This window comes from Amborella trichopoda, chromosome 3 (assembly GCF_054954075.1).
Source record: "Amborella trichopoda isolate Santa Cruz 75 chromosome 3, AtrichopodaSantaCruz75HAP2 v2.0, whole genome shotgun sequence".
In the NCBI taxonomy this organism is placed as follows: Eukaryota; Viridiplantae; Streptophyta; class Magnoliopsida; order Amborellales; family Amborellaceae; genus Amborella; species Amborella trichopoda.
The window spans coordinates 17,837,682-17,856,285 of record NC_142338.1 but is presented as its reverse complement, the minus strand read 5'-3'; the positions used below and the strand labels follow the sequence as shown (position 1 = coordinate 17,856,285).

The 18,604-nt window shown below is 36.5% G+C and overlaps 1 protein-coding gene across 7 annotated transcripts in view; it reads left to right on the top strand.

Annotated features, from left to right (window-relative positions):
- LOC18430515 (type 2 DNA topoisomerase 6 subunit B-like) overlaps positions 1-17,943 on the top strand; it is a 42,333-nt gene extending 24,390 nt beyond the window's left edge. For 5 of the 7 annotated variants that reach the window (XM_088860286.1, XM_088860285.1, XM_088860287.1 and 2 more), the window contains 4 exons: positions 6,076-6,220; positions 15,917-16,114; positions 16,208-16,330; positions 17,396-17,943. In XM_088860286.1, the coding sequence (XP_088716412.1) occupies positions 6,076-6,220; positions 15,917-16,114; positions 16,208-16,330; positions 17,396-17,719 (790 nt within the window). In that variant the 3' untranslated portion in view covers positions 17,720-17,943. Of the gene's footprint in view, positions 1-6,075; positions 6,221-6,393; positions 6,474-15,916; positions 16,115-16,207; positions 16,331-17,395 lie in introns of those variants that run through there. The other 2 variants (XM_088860288.1, XR_016050852.1) reach the window with 2 other exon arrangements.
- The last annotated feature ends 661 nt before the right edge of the window (positions 17,944-18,604 follow it).

The following is an 18,604-nucleotide window of genomic DNA, read 5'->3' as shown; positions in this document are numbered from 1 at the left end:
CGCCAATAAAAAATAAGATGAAAGAAAATATACTTAAGTGGGCTGGCCATGTGTGGTGCAGACCCAGCACAACACCTGTTAGGAGGTACAAGTTAGTTCAAGTGGAAGGCTCAAAAAGGGCAAAGGATAGGCTCAAAAGGACATGGTTGGAAGTAGTGAGAAAATATATGGGGACTTGTGGTCGCGCTGAGGGCATGGCCCTTAATAGAGCAAAATAGCGGACTAGGATTCATGTAGCCTACCCCAATTAATTGGGAAAAGGCGTTGATGATGATGATGTTGATGATAATGAAGAATTGAAGATTTCTTCTCTTCTTTTGTATTTCTTCATGTCTTTGTATTGCGCCATTTTTTATTGGCTTTATGGGAGACTTGGAGTGTATGTGACTATGTTTGTATGTGTAATTGTGTATGATGATTGTACGCCACTACAGAGTATGGGTTGGACAATTGGAGACTAATACACTATGAACTTGTTTATGTTTTTCACCAAGTTTTTGAGGGAAGTTTATCCAAATACTCATTAGAGATGCGTTATTTAACATTCTACCCATATCTTTTGATTTGATTTCAAAATACCCATCAAAATACATGTGATGATGACTTGGAATAGCTGCAATTGGGTAAATTGTTAAACAATTGATCTCTTATGGGTATTTTGATATATATACCAATTTTCAGTGATTTGAAGTTTTGAACTTGTTTCAACATTCATGCATATATATTTACATGGAAAATTGTTAGAACACATATAAATGCTAAGCAAATGCAAAATTGATACAAATATCTGCATATTTGTGTGTTTGGACAACATATATATCCCTAATTTTAAATATTTGTCACCTCAAGGTGCTTGAGGTTCTTGGCTCATGCCTAGGTGCTAAGGGCCCTTGGTCAGGCGCAACCTAGCCTTTTTTGTAACATTGCCTATAATAGGAAAAAGGGGTTGGTGATGATCATGGTAGTGCAATAAGGGAATTTGTTTTGCAGAATTTCTTCAAATTGAGCACAATTGTATTTATTGTGTTTGCTGGTTGCAAAATTTGGGAAGCCACATCTAGGGTTTTTGATTAGGTCTTTGGAATTCAAGCCTAGGATCCCCTTCCATCAGGTGATACCTTAATCCCAAAGGATTAGACGCTTTCATTCAGCTCGAGGTTCTAGTGAGGAATATGAGTATGTACTAGGTGCATCTTAGTTATCTTTGGTGTTAGAGATCTGAACCTTGGATTTATTTAACTAGGCATTTGTCCTACCAATTAGCTAAAGTAACGATCTATTTGCATTACTGAGTTTGTAGTATATTACTTTTTTATAGCCTGTAAAGTAATTAAGGTAATGCACCTAGACTGATATACAACTATGAATGTGATCCTTATTAATTCAAAAACATGCGATACCAAAGGCAAAATTTTAAAGGAGGGAATTGCATACATTGAATAGATATATTATTAACAAAATCTATTGCTTTCTAGCAACTACTACATAATAAGCAATGTTTAAAACATCGCCGATCCAGATTGGGAATTGTCATTGGCAAACCTATTCCCACAATATATCGGGAACTGGTTGTTTCCCTCTCGTGATTGCCTGTAGCGAATTGCCAATTCACTATAGTGGAATCAGCGATTCCCTTATGTGGAGCGGAATGAACCGACAACCTCGTGTAAAAAAAAACTTAAAATTTTTTGCTGCGATCCAAATCGTCGATCCACCGACCTAACTTGGTTTTTCGAATTGACTATTTGTGTCACTGATTCGTTTTTTAAAGCCTTGTTAATAAATATTCTTTTGCAAATTTCGAAAGCATTCCTCATTTAATCCTTGGATTTGTCCATTCAGAGTTCGCTAGCAACTTAAAATGAAATTTTTGTCCATCGGAGATTCTCAACTATTTACTTTGATCTGGAGAGGTCTTTCTGGGGAGATTTTATCTTGGTATATGGTTGAGGAGGCCTCAGGTCTAGCTCTAATCGTAGGAGGGCCACTCGAGCAACAACTACTGCTGATACTTTACAGAGGATGTGGGAAATAGTGCAGGAGGAGGTAGATTCAAAAGATACTAAGGAAGATAAGCAAAATTGTGAAGAGGGTGATGATTCTCATGATGATGGCCTCGATTTAGATGGAAGTGTTAGGGATTATGAAGATTCTGTCTGAAGATGATTGAAGGTGATGATTATTATGTTGATTTGATGAATTGATCTCAAAAAATACATTCAGGAACATTTAGGTGTGGCGTCAATAGGCGATAAGATGAGAGAGAATAGACTTAAGTGGGCTGGCTATATGTGGCGTAGACCTAGCGCAACACCTGTTAGGAGGTGCAAGTTAGTTCAAGTAGAAGGTTCAAAAACGGCAAAAGGTAGGCTCAAAATAGATAAATGTAACATTGGTAAAGTCAATCTCCAATGCTAGTTCACACACTTCACTCTTAATAGATAAATAAATGTTCACTTAAGTTCAATTAGCGTGAAAATAAATTAATTTTCATGGTAAAATTAATTTATTTTCAAATCATTTTTTAATCTATTTATTGTATTAGAATTTCTAATTTCCTTAAAATGTTCATGCTAAAGTTCAATTAGCATGAAAATAAGTGACCATTTTAAAATATCCAAAATGGGTGCTTCAAAATATATATTTTCAAGTTGCTCTATCCATTATTCCTTATTGCGAGCATGAATCTACTTATCTTGTTTTTTAATTTCATTAAAATGTGATTCGAAATTCATGTTTCCAAATTCTACATATTTTTCATGCTCATTATTATGCCTTAAATCTTTTTATTTGGCAAATACTTTTTGCCATTGCTTTTTTTCTCTCTATTAAATCAAAAGGTTCAAGGTTATTGTACGCTTCCTTTTCTTCGCTATAAAAATTTGTGTTGGAGAGACCATTTTATTGCAATGAGTTATATTTTTAAATTTTTTTTTGACTATAAACTGCATGTAATAAATAACAAACACTCGGGCATGAGAGAGTTTCTCAGTATTTATGTATTAATAAAATAAGAAAAACTACAATGCAATATGACTTTTTTTTGGCAACCTAAAACAACTAGATTTTTAAGAAATTTAAGTGATTTTGAAATTTTTTTAAGGTCAAATCTTGCCGATTCTGCAATCCGAACCGTCGATCCACCAACTTGACCTGGTTTTTTGAATTGACTAATTGGGTCACTCATTTGTTTTTTAAATCCTTGATAATAAATATTCTATCGCAAATTTCAAAAACATTCCTCATTTAATGCTTTGATTTCTCCATTCAGAGTTAGCTAGCACCTTAAAATGAATTTTTGTCCAGGTTTCAATTTGAAATCTTTGTCCTAGTTGACATTCTCAACTATTTACTTTGATCTGAATCACATTTGTTTATAGTATTAAAGGGGAAACACAACATCATCATCATCATCATCAACTGAGCCTTATTCTATCTATTTGTAGTCTGCTACACAAATCCTTTTCCACCAAGGAGCGCCTAGCATGAGCATATAACATTGTATTGGGATTCAATGTAAGGATGTGACAAAAATTTTCTGTAGGTTGCAGCAAAAGTTTCTTCAAGCTGCCTATCTAAAACAGCCCTCCTTTCTTGTGCGGGCTTACACATATGTAACATTTCAATATTTCTAATCACAATGAACAAAATTTACGTCATTTAAAATTTTGCATATTGTGTTTTGTTTTCTGCCCCTGGTGATACACATGTGCTCCCAAAATTTTAGTGTCAACGAATATAAAAAAATTAAAAATGTTTGAAATTCAAATAGTGTCCATGGACGTTCATAGGATTTGTAAGGTTGAATATGGGCCGTTGGGCCAATACTATTCCATCAAGTAATTGGTTGATAATATCTTTTCATACACACGCACATGCATACTTATACTTTTACTACTTTCTAAGATTTTTTAGGTTCTTTTAATGTATGAACATGCTGTTTTCGTGCTATAAATATTTTATCCCCTTGCAAAAAGATAAAAAAAATTGTGAAAAACTTATTGACTGTAGCTCTATTGTTGCTTCTAATTCAGTGAATAGGTCTGGGATTACTTAAAGGCTAAATCCTTTAACAACATTTGCAAGTCATCTGGTGAATGCTTCCTCATAAACTTTCGATCTGCGAAGCATTTGTATTGGTGCAAAATGGCCAATACAAAACTGATTTTTTGAATTAACCTTAAGGTGTGTTTCTGTGGAAATCCACTTAATTCATGCAAAATTGAGCATAAATACAAATTTAAAATTTGTCAATTACAATTTAACCTATTATGTGTTTGATTTGCAAATTTCAACTTGAAATGAATGACTATTTAGGGCCCCCAATTAAGATCTCCATTAAAGGCTCTTTTAATGATTTTTGCAATCTTCCCCCCATCATTTATTGGGCGCTCTTCTCATGAACCAACCATTCCAAACACTTTCCCTTACCTGGTGTGCTACGTCTCTGTCTCTGCCACCATCTCTCTCTCTATCTCCTCCCTCTCTCGCACCTGCCTCGTTATCTTTCCCACCCCCCATCTCTCCTTCCCCATGCTACGTCTATGCATTCATTCTTCCCTCCCCGCTACCTCTCTCTTTTTCTCTCTCACACATCTCCCTTTCTCTCCCTTTGTTACCCCTCACTCTCTTTTCACATTTACACGTGAAAGCTTTTTACCAATTTTCTTTGATCTGTTTAAGTAGATATCCGGCAAATGTTTTCCGTGCGACCCATCAACTTTTATTTATTGGTATGTATGTTTTGACCTGTAGTTTGAACTTTTGATATGTCATTTGACCGTTCCCACCATTGCCGGTTTCAAGGTTGGATGAGAAAGGTGGAGGGTTGTATTAGATTGCTAGCCAGTGGAAAATTTTTGCCACATCCCTATCATGAATACTGATCTAGTGTTATATACTAGTCAATCCCAGTACTGTTCCTGCTCCCGATCCCAACAACTATATTCTCCCTTAAGCATTCTACCAAAGTGGCCCAGTAAAATGTGACTTGGGACATTACTGGTTTCTAATCGTGTTTGTTTTAGTAGATGGGGCTTTCAATGACCTGTAAGATTTGCTTAGGTTTAAGCTGCCGAATAAATCTTGTAAATGGAATAGAAGCCTTGGACATCATGTTTGGGTTCTACCACCCTGACCACCCAGGCCAAGGGCACATTTCTAATTAAGTGTCCTCTTTGACTAAGTTGAAGTGCTACAATATTCTTTTTTCTATTTAAAGTATTGGTGCTGATTGGTTGGGTTCCTGTTTATTGCCTCCCACTAACACATTCCATGTCTAATTTGATTTTATGTAGCAACAAACTTTGTAGTTCATGTTCACTGCAATCATTGTTGGGCTTACTTGGCTGCCCACGGGAATCATTGTTGGGCTTATGTGGCTGCCCTATCGGTTTTGAAATTTTATTAATAGTACACCATTTATTCTATATTGTAACAACATAGAGTTGAACATATGGCTGTTAATCTTATTTTTGATGCAGCATGAAGCACATTGATGTTGGCAATCACTTGGAAAAGTGTTTGTTAAGGAGATAATGCCTTACTATGTTGCTTGCACTTCTTATCTAAACAATATCTTCACAAAATCTCTCTAGATGGAACAACCTGAATAGATTTCACCCCAGATTAAATGGGACTATTGGGGGCAAATAAATCTTTACCTTTGTTATACTTTATCCAAGTATTTATGTAGTGGATACGAGGGGTTCTTACATCCTTGTCTCTAGTTTACATGATTATTTTTATATGAACTTTTTAGGGGGGGGGGGGGGGGAGAGAGAGAGAGAGAGAGAGAGAGATGTTCTGATTGAGCAATCACTTCCTTTATCCCTCTATAAAAATATTTGTTTTCCATCTCATTCTCACTTTATAATATTAGTATCTTCTTGAGCTTGTGATTTCCTGTCTATTGGTTACTGTGTTTATTCATGCCGTCCTACTTTTTTGTATTACTTGATGCATTTCTATATTTTTTGTACCTTCTATAGTTAAACCATTTCTATAACTCATCCCTAGATACACATTTCTCATTCAACATTTTATATACATGCTTTTTTCATTTCTGTTTGGTAGAGAACAATTCATGCTTGGGGCCGGAGCAGCAAGTATGGATAATGTAAAAGGCACAAAACAGGTGGTGGAAGCTGTTTTTGTAGTGACAAGAGTTTCAGAGTCTTCTAATATTCCTTGTTTGAGGACAGGCAATAATTTTACGAAGGTTCGGTCATTAACTTGTTTTTCTTTTGGTCCATGCACTGAATTCACGCCGCACATCCTCAGTTTCACTCTTGAAGGTTGTTGATAATTTGATTAGTTTATTATTGCAAGCACTTAATGACAGTTAAGCATGTGTGGATTTTATAATAGTAACTGTTTTTTTAATGGCTATAGAGCTTTGAAGCCTTCCAGTAGCCCATGATATGAGGACAAATGATGGTTTTCTCAACATTTTCTTCTTAAATTTTATGCCGGTACAACTCTAGTGACACTACATATCCAGTTTGACTCTTTTAATTTCACCTTTTAAAGCTGCTGATATTAGTTTATCAGTCTAAATACTTAGGAGAGTTAGGTATATGAGCATTCTTGAATGGCAAGCCTTGCACAAGTGTCAGATGTTGTGCTTGATATTGATCTTAAATTTATATGGTGGCTATAACTCGCTGCTTATTAATAAGCATGGCTTGGAAATTTGCAATATCTTGGTAATTAGATTATCCTTATTCCCTGTATTCTTAATTGTGATAGGCCTTTATGGTTGTCCATCGTCAGAGAAATGCAAGATCCGATCAGCCTAGGTATTGGTCTTGGAGATCTAGCGTCATGAATTGACTTTTTTTGCTTGGCTAGAACTTATGGGCGTCTTTCTAAAAGGATGTTGTAAGCTCCTTTAGAATGCTACATTTTCCTACTAGTGGAACCATGATATGCCTTGCACCCAGCAACTTGTATACATTCCTCTTTTATATTTTAGGTTTTGGTAACATATGAGTAAATTGTAAGTCTTTGTATCGATCAAAGTTTCTGTTTCTGTTTTGTGAAGATCACATTTTCCAAATCTCATGTAGATTTTGGTACTTGGCCTTCTGAAATATTCAGTGCTCATCAGTTATCACATTATAATATAATTCTTTTGGTAGTTAACCTTCTGAAATATTTCCCAGCATTTCCTATGTCTTCAAAGGTGTGGCTATGTAGAATACCGAGGTATGAATTCAAAAATCTCTTTATTAATAATTGAAGTTTCTACTTACAATTACCATAATATAACGTAGAAATTGGAAAAAAAGTTAAACTTACTACAATCTTGGATCTTTACTTTTTACTGCCAAAATAAAACTAAAGGCTGAATTGAAACCCTTCAAATTCGAATTCTAATAGAATTACTGTAAATAAATATAAATTTGTAACTTCTAACTTGAAATAAATAAATTAAACTGGGAAGACTTACTGAACTTTGCCTAGGATTACCCCCTTAGGACTTTGTACCCCACACCTGATTACCACACTGATGGCGTACTTCTTGAACCTTTGGCTCTGATGAATTTTATATTATTGGGAAGCTCTTTTGGCAATCCTTTAAAGAACTGGGCATGAGTGCGTGAACTAGGTCTAGGGTGTTTCTGAAAGCTCTTAGGGTGATGCCGTAATGTAGCACCAAACTGAATGAATGAAATAACAGGTGACCCCCCTTTTTAGAGTTTTTCAAGAGGTCTATGGTATGCCTGTCTTAGTAAGAATTCAATTTGACTAATAGGATTCATGGTAATCTGTGAGGTGAGAGAGAAAACAAATCTAGGCCATCTGCCCCAAAAATATGCCATCATGAATTAAGGAAGAATTTTGGGAACCTTATCCTTTGAATCTTTCACCCATATCCACTTTTAATCAAATTAGGGTAAGATATATTGCTATTTTAATTTGAATATTGATCTAAGTAGGAGCCCTAGTTCAAGTAGGAATCTTAATTTAAATAGGACACCTAATATCATTTGGATTCATTAACAAATAATTTTTTAATACAAATTCTTAATTGACACAGGAGTTCTAGTCCAAGTAGGATTTCTAATCCAAATAAGACCCCTAAAATAAATAATAATATAATAATATTTCAATTTAATTAGGGGTTTCCCACTTTCTGTGGGATGCTTGGCCAATAAATTGTGGAACCACAATTCGAATAGATGCACGTATCACTATAGTCAAAAGCTCCTCATACATGTGTAGTTTGATGATCTCCTTGAGTAGTTTATTTTGTTGATGGATAAGGGACCCTAGTTGAGTTGTATCCTCTATTTTTTAGTGTGTTTTGAAGTCTTTTTTTTACTGTAATCACAATGACTTTGTTGTAATTTCATTTGTAAGTTGAATTTCAAGTGCATTTTGTAAAATTCAAGTTGTATTGTCTTGAGTTTTGACACAGTTGTACTCCAAATATATGAGAGTTCGCTTCTATACCGTTACATTTTTTTGACTATCACACCACTAGACATTACATACACTTTAAGAATAGCAAGTCAGTTTATGCATGCACCATGTTCCCATCACTTGGAGGCCGTTTATCACATATTATGATATTTAAAATATGCTCCAGGGAGAGGGCTACTTTATACTAGCCACAGTCTTGATGTTCAAGGTTTCTTTGATGCAGATAGAACTGAGTGTTCTCCTGATCGACGATCTACTAGTGGCTAGTTTATTATAATGCATAGTAATTTAGTCACCTGGAAGAGTAAGAAGTAGAGTGTTGTAGCTCATTAATTAGCAGAAGCCGAGTATTGAGCAATGGCAAGTGCTACATGTGAAATAATTTGGCACTGTTCTCTTCTTCAACAAATGGATTTTCATGTTTCCACTTGTATTCTTCTACATTGTGATAATCACGTGGCAATTCACTTCATTAGAGAAAAGGTTGCTTCAACGACGATGTGTCCTCCCTTTGTTCGCTCCAAGAATCAATTAGTAGGCATAACTTACCGAGGCCTTTAATGGAGTTTGACTAAAGGATACTTTGGACAAGCTGGGCATCTATGATATATATACTCTAGCTTGAGGGGAAGTGTAGTAACTGTTGTAGACCCCACTAAAGAAACCTGTGTGGGCCTTATGCCCATTATGGAAACTTGCATGTGGTGATAATAAGCATAATATTATACCGCAAAAGGGTGATTTTCTTGCTGTAACAATTATCATGTTTGAGTCATATTCTTGCTGTAAGAGTTGCTGTATTTGCGTGACTTTTGCTCTAATAGTTATGCATAATGGTTGTAACTCATATGCATGTTGACCTACTTATGTTGTGACTGTCATGGGGATCTATGTGTATTTGTAGGGCACATTGCCCCTTGATTTATATAGAATGAAAAAGACATCTATAGTTCCTTTATCTTGTGCTTGAATAATACTCTCTCTGCTCTCTCAATCTTAATAGTAATTTGCACCTCTTTTTTAAGTAATGGCTCCTTAGGCTCATATGGTGTAGACCTTATTGCCCAAATTGCCCCATTGCTTCCATCATGGCTTGGAAGCTTTTCAAATAGAGACATTCAATATCGCTTTGATAAATCCATTGTTCTGTATACTCATCTTTATTATCCTTTTGTTCTTTCTTGAAGTACAACTTTAAGAGTGAGTTGGATGTAAGAATCCATGGGCCCCCTCGCTCAAGGCCTTCTCTGCTCAATCTCCACCGGTTTACTTCTAGAGTCCCCTTCTAGAGCATGTACCTCTTCCTCTTCTCTTTCTCCAAAAATAACAATTGGTCTAGTAATATTGTCAAGTTATTTTTTTCTCTACTCTCTTTCTGCTTTGGAGCCCCTATAAATTCTCCGAAAATCTCTCCTAGCTTCTGCAAGGATTTGAGTTTAATATCTTGTTTCATGCTTGCGAAATGTTTCTTCAATCAATTAATGTTGGCATGATAACTTTTGTGACAAAATTTGCACTCAACCCCATTGTTGTCATTTAGATTGGGGCATTGTTCGTATTTCTATCCTTGATCAACTTGTTTATTAGAACTAGAAGAATAAATCGTCGCCTATCCAAGTCAATTATCAACCACCTAAATCCTGTAAAATGCACAAAACTAACATTATCTAATCTCGAATACATATCTTTAAGTCTAGGGTGTAACAAATTAAACTTAAGTTGACAATGGTAAACAATTTTTAAAAAATGTTGTCAACAAACCCAACATGAAGTATGTGGTAATGTAACACACGGTATGAAAATGTATCTAGTAATTGACAAAATGAAATCTAGATAAAATAACATAACAAAATGATAGATTTACCAAAAACAAATTACTAGGGCCAGATATCTAGAAGGTAAGAGCAGATATTTATTAATATCTAAATCTGAATTATTAATGTAAAACTCGTGAATTTACTATTTTACTTATTTTGTTTTAGTGGTTTATAAAATTCAAGTTGTTGGTCTAGGATGCGACAGTTTAGTAAGCATTGAACGCTAAAGCTAACAGACCTAGAGTATATTTTCTCATTTACGAAATGAAACTATAAAAAAAAAAAATACAAATCGATAAACAATTTACTCGAATATTTAAAAAAGTCACTAATGCAACATCAAATATCAATGAGAAATCATCAAAAAATGGGAAAGGTAAATAAAGTAGAAAAAGCCATATTATTGCCCATTTTAAATTTTTAGGGAATTTTTAAGAGCAATGAAGTAGAGAAAAAATCTATTTGGTTTGACTTAAATGGCATTTAATTAATATTGGGTTACCCAATCCTAATGGAACTCAAACCACTCTTGAAAATTGGCCACAAATCCAAAGCCAAACTCAAAAAAATAGTACAACAACAAAAACCAAATATGAAATGAAAACAAAAACCCAATATTCACAAAAATACCAAACCTTGAACTAAAAATTTAAATTGACTAATCTTTCAATACTCAATCGATCTTGGCTTGAATCAGTGACTGTTGGTTGGTGAAGGACCTCTTTTGCAACCACTTACAACCCTAAAAAGTATTTGATTGGTCAACCTTAAAAATAAAAATAATTTCAAACTCTCAGTGTTAATCAAGTTTTTATCACTCGGTAAGGGTTTAATTGTATAAGGACTCTTGTATTTCACCCCAAGACCCTTTTCCCCACTTTTTAAGGGGGTGAAAAGCCATTTTTTACCCTTGGCTAAGGGTCTTTTTCTGCGCTCGACCAACAAGATGTTGAGGTGGAACCTAGGCACATAGGAGTAGGCATGTGCCTAGGCAGGCAACTGAGTACCTAGGTGTGCACTTAGGCCCGTGGCTACATAGGTTGCTCATGTTGTGAATTTAGTGAAAGAAAATTTCACAAAGGAAGAGACAAACAATGTCTGATAATTTGTTTGAAATTTAGAAGGTTGAAGTTTACCAGGCAAGCATCTTACCAATCACTAGTTTAACCAGAAAATTCTAAACAAATATTATTCAACTATAGAAGGAAAACCCTGAAACACATCCCTATTCATTATAAATGACCTTCTAATTGAAGTAGAAGTCCAATTTAATATAAATTTTAAAATGATATTGTTACCCCTGATAAAATTGGTAATTCTATAACGACTCTTACTAGTTCTCCAAACAGCCTTAAAAATATTAAATATTTAAAAAACTCAGAAATTCCTAAAAGACTTAGAAAACCCTAAAAGTACTTCTCTAAAATTTAATAGAAAAATTGTAAAATAAGAGGCATCTTGTCCTACATTAGTCTCTCTTGGTTGGAGAAACTCATCCTTGAGTTTTGTAAGTGTCTATGATGTATCCTCCATCAAATGTATGGTCGTCTTCAAAACGGACATTGCACACATGATCCTGGGACTTGTGGGTTATGGCTAGATGGAAAAAATCATCAAGCAATGGACCTTAATATGTATAATGAGGAATTGATACAAATTTATGAAATTCAATTGTACGTAAACTCACATTGAAAATCACATTGGAAAGCCTTTAAAGGTTTTCTCTAGTGAAATTGCTCAAAATTAGGGCTGGCAATGTGCCAGCGTAGGCGGGCTGGCAAGGTGCCAGCCTAGGCTGGGCTTGCCATTTACCCGAGTTTGGTCCGAATCAGGCTGAAGGGGCCTTGGCCCAGGTCTGGTCACGATTAGGATGGGCTGGGCCTAAAAAATACAGTGCCTCTAGGGCCATCTCTGCTCAAGCTCAATTTTTACTATTCTCCCTCCTGTTGTGGTGGCTTGGACCAGGTCCATCCCTTTGGCCATATTTTGTGGCCCACGCCCTAGTTTTCCAGGGCTTGATTGACCAAGCTGGGCTGGACAGCCCAGCCCATTGTCATCCCTATTCAAAATCACCTCTTCTTTTCACCTGAATCTCAATATCAATGGAAATATCATCAACCACTGGGTAGGCACCGTCCTCACTAGCATAACGTCTTGAGATTTCATGATTCCATAGAGCTCGATCACCATCTTTATCTTTCTCTAGCTTATGGAATTCTAATTCCGTTAGAATTCTCCTCTCTGCATTGTCCATCTTTCCTAGAACTTCTTTCTTACCTTAAAACTCTACAACTTTAAGAGTTCTAATAAAACTCTAAAACCAATATCTGCGTCATGCAATCTGGTGCCTGAATCGTTCTCATTTCATCACAGTCATGGTCAATATCTATTCGTCTCTCAGTTACATGGGCCTCGTGATTCATGAGAAGCCATACAATCACTAACCTCACTCCTTGGTGCCTGCCTGATTAGAGAGTCCCTAACTTGGGCTCCATCGTCAAGGTCTTGCCCTTCATCAAACAGAGGGCCCTCAGAGATCGGCTTGCCTTCTTCTTTATCTCCATCATAGCCATCACATGTACTTTCCATGATATCCAAAACCTCTTCTGAACACATGTCGAAGATTGGTCGTGAGTCCCAATTTACAACTTGCAGATTTTGGAAACAACTCAATGAAAATAAAGGTTCCCTTTATGTGCTGTACATAATTGCCTCACTTTTGTGGCCAATGAAATACCTTTTTCAGGTTCATCTCGTGTGTGGAACCCCACCTTCTAGAGACCTTTAACTGATTCAGAGGAATCAAACTTCCTCAACCTCTCCTCCCTCCTTCATACCACTTTCCTTGCCCGCCAGGGTTCAGACCTCATCATCTAGTGCCCTTCTCCCTCGGGAGTCTTCTCAGTCTCCTCTTTCTACCACATGCTTCTACAACTGCTCACTGTTTCCATTTCTCCCACCTCCATTATTGCTCAAGCCTGGTCCTCCAGTGCTCCCCCTAAAATTCAAGTGTTTATTGGATAGCCCTGTCTGAAAGAGTCCTCATGGTGGACCAGCTCCAAAGACTGGTTTACCCATCCCCATTAGATGTGTGATGCACACAGCCGATGAGGAATCCAACTCTCATCTCTTTATCCGTTGCCCCTAGCCCTGGAATTATGGGGTGCCATCCTCCATATGTTCAGGTGGCAATGGTTTACCACCAAGTCGTTCCCACTTCTTTTCATATCCCTTCAGCCCTTCCCCTGGCCCAATGCTGGCATCCTTCTATGGAAGGCTTGGTGGCAGCTACTCTTTGGGTCATCTAGACCAAAAGAAACAATGGACCTTTCGTGGGGAAAGGTCCAGACCTACCATTTTTTGACAGTTAAATCCAAGGGTCAATTTTTGGGCGACTAACCACAAAAGCTTTAAGGGAGTCCCCTACTATTCTTTTGTTCGAGATTGACAAGCTTTGCCAATCTTAAGGCAAAACCACATTCCTTGGGCCTCTTCGTGGAGACAACCTCAACCAGGCCAGACGAAGTTTAATTTTGACGATTGTTCCCATGGCAACCCTAGTTCCTCAGGCATTGAAGGTCTAATCAGAAACCACGAGCATCACATCCTAGTTTCTTTCTCCAAACACATAGGCCATTCGGATTCTCAGACGGCTGAGGCTTTAGCCCTTCTCGAGAGGCTTGAGAGCTTCAATCCCCAGTGGAGGTCAAATTTAATTGTCAAGGGTAACTCCAAGAACGTCATTCGCTGGGCTTCTCCCTACCCATGGATCCCAGCTCAAATTTTTTACAAGATTACTCACATTGTAAGCCTATGGTCGTACGAGGCCAACATAGCAGCCGACATCCTCATTAAGAAAGGAGCATTCAACACCAGAACATGAGTTTTGTAGCACCCTTTCTTTCTTCTACTAGCTTTCTACAAGGCAGGGTGCATCTTTTTTATCCTTTTCTCTCGTTCTCACCCTCTCGGTGAATGTTGTAGAGGGCTGCATCCTAGTGGGCAAGCCTTTTCTCTTTTTGTATAAACCTCCTGCTTCTCTTTAAGATTTGTTTTTGTATAGAGCTCCTGGCTTGTGGGGAGCCTATTTTTTGGCAACTTGTATTACCTCCTTTTCTATTCAATAGGACAATTAACTCATTCCAAAAAAATAAAGGTTCTCTATAATCAGCTTCCTCAAGTTCACAGGCCAAACTGTCCTCACAAGCAGCGAGATTACCTCACCCCTACTTGTGAGTTGAATTATCCGCTGAACCGGATCCACTACTATGATTGGACTTGGATCCATTAATTTCACAAATTATCATACACCATGTAGGGCGGTTTGGGTACACGTCATGGACCATTTCCTTGAACTACATTCAATTCAAAAGTTTTTGATGTATCTCATATGTTAACTTTAGATCACTGAATTGCTCCCATGTGACTTTGTTATCCCTATGACCACAAAATCAACTTCCTCTAGCAGACATTGCACAAACTCACAGTGGATTTTGGGATGCTTTGGGAGACGACCTGCTCTGATACCAACTAATGCAACGGGTAAAAAAAATTACAGGAATAAAGAAATCGAAGATCTAATGTAGTGATGAATTTACAAAAAGAAATCAACAAACTGAAAAGTTGATTGCAAATAATGGTGGAAGATTACATGGCAATCTTCTTAGCTATCTCTAGTTTAACCAAGAAATTCTTAACGAATATCATCCAAAGAAAGGAAAACCCTAATACGACTCCCATTTATAATAAACTCAAGAAATCCTAATTCTAATTGAAATAGAACTCCTAATTAAAATAAGTTTTATAATAACATTTTTACCCTTGATAATTTAGGTAATTATATGAGGACTCTTGCTACTTTTCTAAACATCCTTAAAAATCCTAAATGCTGAACTAAAATCCCTAAAAGACTAAATGAACCCTAAAATACATTTGTAAATTTTAATAAGAAAATTGAAAAATAAGAGGCAACCTGTCCTGCATTGGGACGTCCAGGTTATTTAGGGCCCCTCAAACTAGGTGGCCAAATTTTTTAACACTGTATGAAATGGTAACAGTTTTTGGACTCAAAAAGCAAAAATTCATAGAGAGAGAGAGAGAGAGAGAGAGAGAGAGAGAGAGAGAGAGAGAGAGAGAGAGAGAGAGAGAGAGAGAGAGAGAGAGAGAGAGATGGTTTTTGAATGATATATTAAAAAAATTCAAGGCCGCTTCCTTTTCTGCTGAGCTGGAAAACCTAAATGTAGAGACCTTAATTATAATTGGATTCTTTGTGCACGTTGTGCAAGCTCTCTAACAAAAACTGCCCTTTTTGCCTTGAAGACTGCTTGCAATGTTGCAACTGATTTTGATGAAGGAAATGACTTTTCCACCATCACTAGGCTTTAGCTTACTGATAGATATATATCATTTTGTGTGAGGGAGATCAAAAGCCCAAACAAGCTGACCTAGCCCTTTCTCTTTTCAAACGGGTTTGACACCCACGGATGGTACTCCTAAATACCTAGATTCTTGCATGGATGAAATTAATTGAATTTATTACATAATTTTCAATCAAATAAACCTTGTTGGCCACATTATGTTTTAGCTAGCATTATCGGTCATATTTTATTTTTTATTGATTGTGTTATGCTAATTTAATCTGCAATTCTGACTGTAGCAAACATTTCCAGGTGTTATATTTCCAGGATTTCATGCCTTGTTCATTCCCCCCATCGACCTTGAATGCATTGACTTGCATAAATTGGCAGAAATACGGTTTGGCTGTTAAAGCCACTAGTTTAGATGGCAATGGCGACGCTGTGTTAGAATGGGAGGATCTACCATATTTTATGCACATTTATCTTGTGGTGCATAATTACCAGAAAGAATATCCAAATCACATTGTGTGCAACTGTTTTTAGGATGTTGGTTAACCTATTTACCGATTTCCTTCTTCCTGCATTCCTTGACGTTATATTACAGTCTTCATTCCACAGACACGAGTGAACAACCAGGGGAGCCTTGTTAAGAAAGCAATTCAGCTTGCACTGGATGACTTGAAGGCGAAATATACAGGCTTTTTTCTTAGCAAGCATGCGCTCAGGGTAAACCTTGATGCATCTCTTGGCTGTTTCATGATGTTCGCAGTTGCAATTGTGACACAAAAGGATCACAACTTTAAGAAAAAAAAAGAAGAGGCGGCAGGATGACACCTCATTCTTTCAGAACCTCCAATAATAAATACCCCATCTATTGGCAATGTGATTGATTTTCCTGTTTGTTAGACTTTCTTTTTTTGCCGTGATACTGTTTAATTTTCCTAAAAAAATGGAACATTTACATTTCCCGTGATTGTGTGAAAGATTTAATGTGTAGCTGATTCGTAATGCTCAAGAACATCTCCAAACTCCAAAGCTTCTCCACAAATTTGTGTTTAATTGTGAGAAGCCAATTCTATAATGAATTTTAATTAATGTTGTATGATTGTATTAAACATAAACTCCTAATATCCAGAGAAGTCTCACTGTTGTTTAGATATGCACAATAAATTTGATTTCCTATATTGGACATAATAATGAATGACCTTCCCAACAAGAAAGGAGTCACAAAGAAGTGGTAGACCAATGACCCCATGGACTTAGCACAAATATGCCCGCCTAAAACAACCACTTATGTTTTAAGATAACTCCTTCGAAATTTGTTTTATAACTGAAAATCACTGTCAAACATGGCAAAGTCAGGAATGCACTCTAAAGCATTTTAAAAACCTCTGATATAAGCTGAAAGAAAATCTGAAAAATAATTTACCGGCATAGCTCACTACAGCTGTTGGTGAAAAAGAACCCCAAAAATTGATGAAAATGTTTACAATAGAACCTTCTTGGGAAAATAAAACATTAAAAAGACTAATGTTTAATTTTTGTGTTTAACCATTGGTATTCACTGTTATTATTTCTGCTATTACAAATTAAGTCTTTACTTTTATATTATTCTCTCTTGAACATAGTTTTCCACTATCTGCACATGCGTGCGATGCCTTTCACTAGTGTGTGTTTGAGCATGTGTTCTCCGTTGCGTGCTTGCATATGTGCATGGGCATGTGCATGTGTGGGTTCATTTCACACATAATTATAGGTATTTCTCTGAATTGGTTGTCATGAGCATTTCAGATACGAAACTATGTGCCCGACCTATCAAAGGCAATTGCAGGTCTCATATTGTCATCCAACGATGAGGATTTCATTGGGGACTGTGCCTCACTACTTGGAATGATCCCCTCAGAGGCTGGAGAGCAAGGGAGGGTTGAGTCGTGTATAAGTGAAAAGATCTTGGGGGTCATAGAGATTAATGATTTGAAGTCAAAAAAGGGTGAAGGGGCTCGCCAAGATCTCTTTGAACAAGAAAAGAACCTTGAAGGTGAGGAAAGAGATGAAGATGAAGATGAAGATGCAGATGATGAAGGTGGCATGTTGGATTGGGGTGGTGAGTTTTAACACACTAAGAATTGGTTTCAAGTTTTTCCGGGAGGACAAATTCTTTTGTAGATCTGAATTAGAAATTATTTCTTACTGCTCATATAGATGTTCATTGATTAATCAGTTTCCCGTTTCCTATGTCAGTGGTTTATTTCTAAATAGTTTCAAAGTACATCTGTGTGTTTTCTTTTTCCACCAAAGTACTGTGGAATTTCAGTAAAACATTCTCTCAAATTGCAGACTATTAATTGGACCCTTGAGTGAAACCATCATCCAATTAGAGATTTTAAAACATGCTGCCTGCCACTCACAAATGTGATAACTTTTGGTTCATGTCAACTATCTTTTGAGTACATCCGTAGGTGCTTAAAGAAAGTTAGTTCCAATTGCTGGAATTAATAACGTACCCTGTAAATAACATAAACCGTGTGCTGGAAACAAATCGTTGTAGTGGAAAAAGAAAAACGAAACTGAAAACTGAGAAAAAGGAAGTGTATGGTGCGATAGCAAACTCAATTTTGATATATATTCTAGAATGATGAGTATGTTTGTCATTTCATAAATATTGACAATGCCCAAATACTACAAATGTGAGATGCAGAATCAGTCAGTCTCCGATCATATTGCTTGATCATACAGGAGCACTAGGCAATAATATCTCCTCCATGCAACTAATGTTGGAACGTGACGTGTTATACTGGATTCTACATCAATCGTGATAGCATAAAATTTAAATTCAATGGCAAGAAATATTCAGTGAGTTAAATATCGACGTACATAATGGATGGGTCAATCAGCTCAGTACAAACTATTCAAAATTTTGAATGGACACTGGTAAACGTTGCATGGTCAAGATTTTGGCATGGTCAAGATTTTAAATGATGTCAACTAGAAACCATGTTC